General features: G+C 48.7%; 1 protein-coding gene across 1 annotated transcript; it reads right to left on the minus strand.

Annotated features, from left to right (window-relative positions):
- Positions 1–338: 338 nt before the first annotated feature.
- On the minus strand, positions 339–10,201 carry RAB29 (RAB29, member RAS oncogene family). The gene is made up of 5 exons (XM_052815314.1): positions 10,030–10,201; positions 7,878–7,949; positions 5,868–6,049; positions 4,587–4,708; positions 339–3,900 (listed from the first exon to the last, which is right to left on the minus strand). The coding sequence occupies exons 1-5, from the start codon at positions 10,199–10,201 to the stop codon at positions 3,783–3,785; spliced, it is 666 nt and encodes a 221-aa protein (XP_052671274.1). The 3' UTR covers positions 339–3,782.
- Between the last annotated feature and the right edge of the window lie 385 nt (positions 10,202–10,586).

The following is a 10,586-nucleotide window of genomic DNA, read 5'->3' on the forward strand; positions in this document are numbered from 1 at the left end:
AATGAGCCATAAGGAAGAAGGTGTATTAACAACAAACCACATCAAGGAGTTCTTTTCTTTCTCCCCTTAGCTGGATATATTGGATTAAAAGCCACTAGGACTGATTCACAGATGCAAAAGTTTTGCATGCTTATGTCCCGCCTGTAGGTCAGTAAGACTACAATAATTGAGACCGAAAGACGTTTCAGTGAAAAGGATCTAATTTGTTTTGCTGGCAACACAGGGCACTTCACACTGTATGCTTTATACATCCCCTTGTCATTGACAACCAGACTGTTTCTAGTTTGAACTTGTGAACCCATTTGTAAGGACTGTTGAGACAGGAAAACAACAACAACTACCACACAGGCAATGTCAAACTTTTATTTCAAACTTTTGCAATACTGCATTAGTTACTGATTGATATGGAGAAAACCACCCAGCAGTTTCTTCTCTTTATATAAACTTAATAATACTGCAGCTTTACAGTAATCAGAACCCTGTCTCTAAAATACTTCTGCGTAACTGCAAGCGGTTTAAAGAAAAAAAAAAAGGCTAAGTTTTGATATTGTTGACTTACTTCTGAACTATAATCTGCTCTCATGCTTTCAAATTCTATTGCAGTGAAAATTTCCAGCTATGTGGACCCATAGTGTGCTGTCATCAACATATAAAATACACCATTAAACGTCATGTGGTTTTGAGTCCCATGACCACAAATTAAAAGTTATAGGAATGAGAAACAACATGTGGAAGAGAAGGAAATGGGTACAGTTGGCCCAGAGTCACACACAGAGTACAAAGTCAAAGTAGGCACTGCAGAAGGGAGGATCAAGTGCCTTCATTTTCAAAACGGGTCACCCCTGACAAAGACACCAGTGAAGCACAGTTCACCATAATAAAGACGAGGCTTTTCTGATTCATATTTGAAAGACTGAAGTTTTTATCGGTCTGCACGAATGAGACTTAACTTTGTTTAAAATATTTCTTAGAAACTGCTTCACTCAAGTTGGCTTTTCCCTTTCAGTTGTTTTAAAAATGAGAATTATTTCAGGTAGCACATGCTGGGCACAATCAATTTCACAGGCAACTGTTCTCTCCACACTGCCTATCCTAGCAAAGAGCAGGTTTAGATGGGGCTTTTGAATCTGTTTGTTTTACAGGACTAAATCAAGGGGTTTTTTTTGTTTTGTTTTGTCTTGCCTTTTTAAGCACCTTATGTGCCACAGAGCAAGCTCTGAAAAAACACATCTGCACAGTAAAATCGTTTTCCTGTCTGGCTGGGTTTTTATACCAATCTCAAGCAATGACTGTTTCTGTAGTGCAGGCTTGTTTTTTGACACTTGTCTACTGTGTCTATTAAGATGTTAATAAGCAGCAAGCAGTGTGGAAAAAAAAAACCCAAGGCACACACCGGTACCGGAAACCACCGGGCACAACAGAAATTATGTATGACAGAAGAAAACCTTCAAAGATCGGCCTTTGGCTTTTTGTTTGTTTCTGAGAGGCACTTATGAAAAAAGAGGTCCAGATTAAGAGGTCCAGGCACCAAAGAGGCACTGGTACCTCTCAAACTGACATGCAAAAGGTATAAAGATGCTTTCCTGCAAGATGCATGGCCTGGCAGCTAGGCCATCGAAACAGGAATCGGAAATTTTCCTTTCAGGGCCAGGCTCTTACTGACTTGAGTAGTTAGTTGGTCCTGGGCAGAGGTTTCCACTGCGTGCCTCGGTTTCTCCATCTGTTAAGGACAGCTCTAACACTTGACCTCTTTGCTGAAACGCTTTGAAGTACATATACAAAAATCAATAAATAACACAGGAATCTTAATGGTTTCATGACAGATCCTTTAAAAAAAATCAGACCCTTCTCCCCATGTTTCATAAAGAGCTAGAAATATTTATAGGATTAAAAAAAATATTCTTTTTCTTTTTAAACACAATGTTTAGGAAGTAAAATTCAAGACGACAGTTCAATTTTGTTGCTAACCTGTTCTACATGTTTCACACGTTTCTACAGTGAATCCAGCGGTGCAGAAAAGGGTATATTTAAGCGCCTGTAAAACCGAATTTGGCAATATTTGCACAACAGAATCCTAGCCCAGACGTTTTAGCTTTTAATTAAAACAGTGGAACACAACACTAGTTCTAAATTTCTTAGCCCTTACTTTTACTTATCAATCATTTTCAACTCCAGAGAATGAAAACTCAGAATTTGTTGTGCTTAGTGAAAGCAATCGGTTCCTCTTCTTACCACCTTCTCCCTCCATAGACTGTATAAAGTAAGGAAAGACCGACAGAAGGAATACTTTGCCAAAGAAAAGCCATCCTAATTCAGCAGGAATCGGGACAAACCAATTTATACTCCTGTTTCCAAATGAAACTACTCAAGAAGGGAAAAACGTTATTGACGACCACTTGTTCAAATCCTAACCTAAAACACGGGCAAGACAATTCCATAGCATAGCACGCTTATATAAAATGCATACAACGCTATATAACTCCAGCCCTACAGACTGCGTTTCCTGTTAACTCTCCTGAGATAACTATCTAGTACGCTTTTACCAATTTTTTTGTTGTTGTTGGCAAGAACCGTTCTCAACGAGTACCTGGGGATATGCTAGGGAAAGCAGGCACCAAAAGGCAAGCGGGGAGCAGTTCTCTTCATTTCCTTTTGTCCTGCAAAGTCTTCTCCTTTGCTTCCCCCTTGCACCACTAAAACCAGCAGGTGGGCTTTCAGAGAGCTGCCTTTCCTGCACCATCCCTGCTACCAAATTCACTCATCGCTACAGAATAATTGTGGGAAGGCAATTCATCGGCAGTTGCAAAGCTATTTGAGATGGTAGGATACGGCGTGTTCTAAAAGTGAAAAGGACTGTTGTTCTGTCATACAAAGGAGTTTACAACCTATTCCTCATTCAGCTCTCCATGCCCTAATAAAGTGAACAGCAGAACAGAATACGCAGGATTGTGCTAGACAGAGGGTGAGTGAGAAGGAACGAACAGAAGGCAACTGGGCAATTCTTGACAAAAATTTGAGGTCTCTGCTGTTAAGCACCACAGTCAGTATACACGAAAGTAAGGGCCGTGCTACACCATTTCTCAAATTCACACTGATAATTTTATAGGTCTGGTTACGTGGGACACCACGATAATCCACATCTGGCTTCATATCTTAAGGACAGTTAGTGGCAATGATGAGGTGTGTTGGTCTCTCCAGGATACATGAGCAGACGTATGTAGTTCCAGAGCATGAAGTAAAGAGTTTGCTGTAATCCCACGCTGGGAATCCACAGGCACAGAGAGACCGCTTGAACTCTGTGTGTGTCAAAGAAAGGTCAGTGTGACGCTTCGGACTGGTGCCTCTGTGTACGGTGGGTGCAGGTGGTGGGGAATAAAAGGTGCAACAATATTAAAAATATACCTTCGACATCCTTCGCCCTGCCTGAGACAGGCCATCACATGTCAGAAGATGAAGTGCTCAAAATTTAAAAAAATATTCATCCAAGCCATCTGCTTGAACACGGACCGTGCTACATTACTAGCAGCAGAGCTCCCCGTTGCTACTACACTAGAAGAAAGAGGAATCTTCTCCCTCCTCTCTTCTTTCCACTCCTCGCTCCAAGTCATCGTAGCAATGCTCTACTGAGAATGAATATGTGCTAAACAGAAGACAGTTCACGATCATGTAAAAAAAACCCAAACAACCCCAAAACAGCGACAGCCAGTTTAGGAGAAAATGATGATGGTAATAATAAAAGGACATTGCTGCTAGACCCAAGGCAGATGGTGTGGTCGGTGCATCTAACAGCAAGCCCAGCCTGGCGGGGTTGTCTCTTTTATGTTAATATAATCCCCACTCCCGGCAGCAGAGGAACTTCCATCACCACTGGATGAGGACATCATCTTTTCAATCAGGACTCTAGAAGACAAGCATATGTGAGTTTGGTTTGGTTTTTTTAAACAAGTAACATTGGGCCACACGGTTTTTCAGCAGTACAAAAAAGAAATAGCAATTCATTCTAGAAGGACACAAAACTCCAGAACTTTCATGACTCAACGCTCAGGTTAAGGAACCTCATAGCACTGACAACAGCATTACTGCTATTACCTGGCAGCATCAGAAGACTCTGCAGTGACCAGATAACTAACAACACCTACAGCAACCACCTCACCTCGGGTCCAGTTTAGGACTGGGACACAGCAACAAGCTTCCTAGGTACCAACTGCCCAACCTCAATATCAGGTGTGAATACCCAGTCTAATACCTTTCAGAAAAGGCCAAATTCTCCATCAAAGGATTGGTGCATCACAGGAGAATTTCTAATATCTTTGCACAACAAGTCCCGTCCTCCTGGTAGAGGCCAGCATATGAAAAAACATCCCTGGTATTGTTCAAAGAATTTCTGTTTCCAAAAGCATGTCAGAGCTTAACAAAGGAGAGAAAAAACTTCTGACCTTTCAGAATTCAGTTTCCCTTCAGGAGATTTACTTGCATGTTATTGCTGCTATTTGTTACTTACTGACAGCATCTCCCTTCACCTCAAAGATGGCTGTGTCTGAAAGAGGGAATTAACTCTTAGCTGTATCACCAGTCATTGTGCCTACCTCATGGACTCATTAATGTTCTTGTTTTCCTTGACAGATGTCTCCACCCAACCAGAAAAGCCGTTTTCTTTGCTGAACCGATCCACTTCATCTCTTGTCACTGCCCATGGGGAAAGGTCGCACTGTAAAACAGGAATCAGTCATTTTAAGTTTAGCCTTTTAATTTTTAAGCTGGGCGGGGAATTCTCCCTCTCAGCCATTTTCTGCCTGTGTGCAGGCAGGCAGGCAGGCAGCAGGTAGGCTCAGCCCTTCACATCTCCCAGATTGCAAGCTGATAGAGAGTTCTTCGGGCAAGGTTCTTAATGGGATGTTGCAAGCAGCAATATATCTATCTCAGAGATACTGACACACCTCAGTCAAGCACGCATGGAATGGAGGTTCATCCAGCACAGGACAAGAAAGCATTGTCACTCATCCAAAATCTGCCCGGCCTCTCAGCAGCAAGGAAACGTGCTACCGGTGCGGTGCCACCGCGGCGGCCACGCTGATGCCATCGGGACGTACGAAGAGGCAGTGAGGAAACCTGTCCCGTAACAGCTTGCCGTAGTGTGACTGCAGTGCATACAGACGCACAGATTTCCCTAATGCAGGCGAAAATGTTACCTTAAAACAGCTATCGGGGGAAAGCGTTATTTGGGAAGAAGTGGAGAAGAAAAGCCACTCTCCTGCCCACCCATCATGTTTTTGAGTCGTCTCCAGTTTTAGGCTCTCTCAAACCAGGCAAGTCTCAAACTGAATCTGGAAAGGGCTGCTGAGCCAACGTTGGCACGTGAAGAACGTAAAGGTAGTTTTTGAATGAAAGAAAAATAAATCATTAAAAGACAGCAACCAATCTACACAGTGAAACTTGATGCTGCATCCAAATGAAAACTAGACATCCCTCTGGCAGCTCTGAACCTTTACCTGCAGCATCATACGCAACCTTCCCAGGCTACTGCAAGTTAAAGGCCCCAAAAGAAAAAGAAAAGCTTTATAATCCAGCAGATACAGAGCTCGAGCTCCGACAGCACAGCACAAGGCACTGCCTCCTAGGGCAGAGCAGTTGTTAACTTCTCCTAAGTGCCATCCACGCATTAAGTCCTACCAGTGTCCTAGTTACAGAGGAGAATCCTTGCTAGAGAAAGAAAATTCGAGGAGAGTTAAGGGAAGGATTAAAAAGACCACAGGCTATGGGACAACTCTAGGCGAGGCTTAGTGCCAACGGTGCCTCCTTCCATCTTGCACTCCCCTGCACACACGTGCACACATACGAACACACAGAGCGCATCTAGGGCTGCTCACTTTGTTAGCCAGCAGTAGGCAAGGCACGGCGTTCCCATCTGGCAGCACGAGCTTGCTGTCCAAATCCTGCTTCCACTTCTGGCTGTTGCTGAACGTGCTGATGTTGGTGACATCAAACATGATAATGCAGGCTGACGCCTCCCTGTAGTACAGCCGGGTCATAGACGTGAAGCGTTCCTGCCCTTCAGGATCAAAAGCAAAAAAAAAGTTACCCCGCAGAGTTACCATTTTTAGATTCGTTCACGCAAATAACACGTTTATCACGGTACATAATTTTCTAAGTTGACACTAACAATATCCACTTAAATAATGAGGAAGTACAGGCACTGAGATGCGTCCTGCCTGGGGTACCTCAGCAATGCAGCGACAGAACTGGAACAAACTGGGCAGCTCTTAATCCTGACCCAGACACTCAGATGACCCAGAAATACTTGCACTCCTCCCAGTGTAACAATTTAAATTTAGCGTCCCCGACCACACATCCACCTCCCCCTGAGCACAAAACCCCCAGCAGCAGGGTACCCGGCCACCACCAGCCGTCCCCACTCCGGCAGGACCGTGCCACCAGCACTGACACGTGCTGCTGCCTGCTGCGGGCACAGCGCTACAGACCAGGCTCTCCGGAGAGAAAAAAATCAATACTAAACAGAAAGCGTCACAACTCACATACGCTGTTATTACTGTTTACACCTTACGGCCTGCCTGTACTACCAAAACCGCATCCAGAGAGTAACTCCGCCATGCTGCTGCGTGGTTTGATCGTACTTGTGTAGACGGGGACACATCGCAGAGCAGTCACATCGCATCACGCAGGTCAGGGGCAGGGCAAAAACCAGCGTTTCTGACACCGGAGAGATTTCACTGTGGGCTCCCATGCAGCCCCGTAGCTGGTCAACAGGCTTTTTGCTCTGAAGCCACTGAGAACTGAGCACTTGAGTTACCTCAAGCCATCCGACTGCCTTTGCACACCTCCGAGGTGGCAGGGACTGTCGGTGCGTGCATCCCCTTCTGCTTGGGGCACGCCAAAAACACCATGACCAGCGCGGCTCCTCTGCTTTCCAAATCTTAAACGCCTTTTCGGGGCTGAAACTGAAGTCAGTCTCTTGCTGCAATCCTCTTGCTGCAAACTTCTCCTTCCTGTTTTCTTTTTAAGGATTCCAGACACACATGTCTGAGCAGCGAAACCAGAGGAAACCACAACCCTGTTTTCGGCACCCTTCTAGATCCAGAGGTGCCATTTTAGAGACGCTACTGCACCGACCCGTCCTCGGTCTTCTGGTGCTAGGGAGATTCGGGAACCACGTTTCTCTGCGCCTCTCCAGGGAGCGGGTGCTCCTCGCTCCACTTCATCACGTATAACGCTGAACCCCGCAGTGTGCCCCACTCCCGACCCAGCCCCACCACCGCGGGGGCACCCAACGGTCTCCTCTTGCCATGACTGCTCCCAGGGGATCTGGTCACTGAGCAGCCAGATCACAATCCTGATCCCGGCAGCCAGAGCAGCGCGAGGTCAGCGGAGCTGCTCCACGCAAGGTTCAGGCATTCCTGGCTATCATGCCAGAAATCAGGGTTTTAACAGAAGACTTGGAGCTGAGAAGTTACATATCCAGATATAAATGAGCCCGTTTCTCCATTCACTCTGCTCTGGCTTTGAAATTGAAAAAAAAGGCTCGATAGGATTTATCATCTGCGCTGCTGCATTCTTTGCAGATGGACTTTTGATTAAATATTTAAATTACTACTGCAAACTAGAGACAGCACTGCAAACCAGAGCAGTCCTGCCCCTTGATTCAACAGGCTTTTAGGATTTATTTTTGTAGCAGACTCCTACTGAAAGAAAAAAAAGGAGGGAAGGAGGGAAGGAGGGAAGGAGGGAAGGAGGGAAGGAGGGAAGGAGGGAAGGAGGGAAGGAGGGAAGGAGGGAAGGAGGGAAGGAGGGAGGGAAAGGGCCAAGCCATTGAGAGCTTTAAATTCCGCTCCTGAGCAGCTTTGTGGTTCATGTGAACATACCTGCAATGTCCCAGAGCTGAAGTCGTACCGTCTCCGATTCCGACCACTGGACCACTTTCAGAGCAAAATCCACTAGAGAATCCCCAAAAAAGAAAGGAAACATACTTAGGGGCATTCTGCACCATGGGACTTGCTCCTCTGCAGCCTCTCACCATTTCCCAGTGCAGGCCAACCCAGCAAACGCTTTCACATCCACGGCAGTTTGTACTGGACCATCACCCACGCCAGCACAGACCACACACAGAGCAGGAGGGGCTGCAAGGGCTGAATCCTCTTCCATTGCAGAAAGCTGCAAAATAAGTGTTAAAAGCAGAGGGCTCCACACACTCACTGCTCCACACCCTGCAGAGAGGATGACCACAGGCACACAGAATGCCTTCAGATAAGCAGAAGTCAAGCGCGTTATCAGCATCTCACCCCTCCCGGGGATGCTACGCTGGGCTTGTCCCTTCCAGAACTTCAGATTAGAGAGCTAAATAACACAACGAATGGAGCAGCATTACTCCCTGTTTTGCAAAGCCCAGCCTGGCAGGTCTGCTGTCAAAGCCCTTGCAAACGGTGGCAGAGATGCTGCTCTGAAACTCTGGGAAGGAAGAGAGCAAGGTGGAATATTTCCAGCAAACTCAGCACTGGGTGGACTCTACTCCTCCAAATCATGGGGCTTTTAAAAATCCTGGACCAGCAGGGTCTGTAACCATCCCATGCACAACTCCCCGCTTGCGGCAGGGAGCTCAGACACCCGTTCCTGATCTCTGGAGTTGTAACACCAGCACTAGAGACACTAACCAAGAGCTAAGGAAGCAGAAATTAAAATGCTCAGGACTAAGAATTCCTCCAGCACGTAACCCTGAACAACCACGGGCAGACAAAAGGATACTGGCAACCTTATTGCCTGGAGAGCTTTAAGGAAAGCTTCCCTTGCCTGACTCTAAATGCCAGTAAAACGCTGGATTTGCTGCTGTTGCCTGTCTTTGCTCTGCGCTGCCTAAACCATTCAGTCGCTGGTACGTGGAGCTCCGTGTCTCCTTCACAGCCACTGCTTACCACCACCTACACCTCAGCTGTCACCAGCGCAGAGAGTCGAAAGTGGAAACTGCGTTTTTCTCAGATTACGATGCATCAAGTTTTCACTGCAGGGGGAAAACTGTCCAGCTACGCTGCCAGCCATGCTCAACAGGGCTGGAACTTATTGAAGCCAGGAACTAATTAAAAAAAAATTAAAAAGAAAAACATCTGCAACTCTTACTGCTGGGAGTGACAGTGCAGGCACAGCCCAAGCACTCTGCCCCAGTGGGATGTGGCTCTCCAGTGTTTTCAACTTCTAATTCATCCCCTCTCCATTCACAAATAAGAAAATTCAAACAGCTGTGCTCGGCCCCCGCTATTTTGGGTCCTCAGGGAGAGTTACTGGGTAAAGCCTTGGCACCTCCCGCTCCTTGGAGGCTATTCATTTACACTGATGTTAAACAAAAAACAACCAATCCCACTCAATCTTGTTGCCAGCCTCCTTGTTCCAAAGCTGTTGGTTCCCCCATCATCTTCCCAGAGCCCTGCCGATACTTCAGCACTGGTTTCATGCTGTTAAATAATCACCAAAACAACACTGCTGCTGTTTTTGCTGGGAAGAGCCGAGGCTGTAACCTCAAACTCTCCAGGTTAAACCTCCCGGGAGTGGTGGTTGTTCCCGGGGGGGGAGGGATGGGGCACCCCGAGCCAGCCGTGAGGAGGGACAGGAGTCACTGGTTTGTCCCTGGGGACTCACTGAACACGGGCTGCGAGCACACCCGGCGCAGCATCCCGGAGCTGCTACAGGAGCCGCAAAATAGGAGTAACTACCTGCGGGCGGTCGTTCCTTCTCCAAATTCTTGCCTCCCCGTCCGCAGGGAGGGAGAGGAGCGACTTTCCCACGACAGCCTGCGAGCCAGGGCTGCTTAAGGCTCACAAATGCCATAGTTCCACCGGCGCTTTGAGCCCGACGAGGACCCCGCTGCTCTTCAGCGGAGAAGACAAACCTGCGGCCCAGACCGCCCCGGCCAGCGCTCGGCTCGCAAACCGGACGACAGCCCTGCCGGCCCTCGGTGCCGGCCCTCCGGAGAGACCCGCCGGGACCGGGACCCGCCGGGACCCAGCGCCCCCGCGGAGCCCCGCTCACCTCCCACCGTGGACTTGTAGTGCCGGTTGAAGCTGTCGTTGGCGTACCGCTGCACCAGCGACGTCTTCCCCACCGTGGCGTCCCCCACCACCAGCACCTTGAACATACGATCGCGCTGCCCCATCCCGGCCCCGGCCCCGGCCCCGGCCCCGCCGCCGCCCGGCGCGGTCATGTGAGGGTCAGGTGGAGGCAGCGGCGGAACCGCTCTCTGCCGGCGGGGCTGCCGGGACCTGTAGTCCGCCCCGACGGGACCTGCCCCTGCCCGCCCCGGGCACCCCTGCACCCCCGGGCTCTGCCCCGTGAACCCCTGCACCCCCGCACCCTGTGCTCTGCACCCCCGGGCTCTGCCCCGTGAACCCCTGCACCCCCGCACCCTGTGCTCTGCACCCCCGGGCTCTGCCCCGTGAACCCCTGCACCCCCGCACCCTGTGCTCTGCACCCCCGGGCTCTGCCCCGTGAACCCCTGCACCCCCGCACCCTGTGCTCTGCACCCCCGGGCTCTGCCCCATGCACCCCTGCACCCCCAGGCTCTGCCCCCTGCACCCCCAGGCCGTGTC

This window comes from Harpia harpyja, chromosome 19 (assembly GCF_026419915.1).
Source record: "Harpia harpyja isolate bHarHar1 chromosome 19, bHarHar1 primary haplotype, whole genome shotgun sequence".
Lineage (NCBI taxonomy): Eukaryota > Metazoa > Chordata > Aves > Accipitriformes > Accipitridae > Harpia > Harpia harpyja.

Bases quoted from the DNA above. Each gene is read 5' to 3' on its own strand.
- RAB29 (XM_052815314.1), bottom strand. From the start codon at position 10,201: ATGACCGCGCCGGGCGGCGGCGGGGCCGGGGCCGGGGCCGGGGCCGGG. The intron at 6,050-7,877 runs GTATGTTCACAT...TTGATCCTGAAG, and splicing joins TCAGCTCTGGGACATTGCAG to GGCAGGAACGCTTCACGTCT. The intron at 3,901-4,586 runs GTAGGCACAATG...CTTGTCTTCTAG, and splicing joins AACATTAATGAGTCCATGAG to AGTCCTGATTGAAAAGATGA.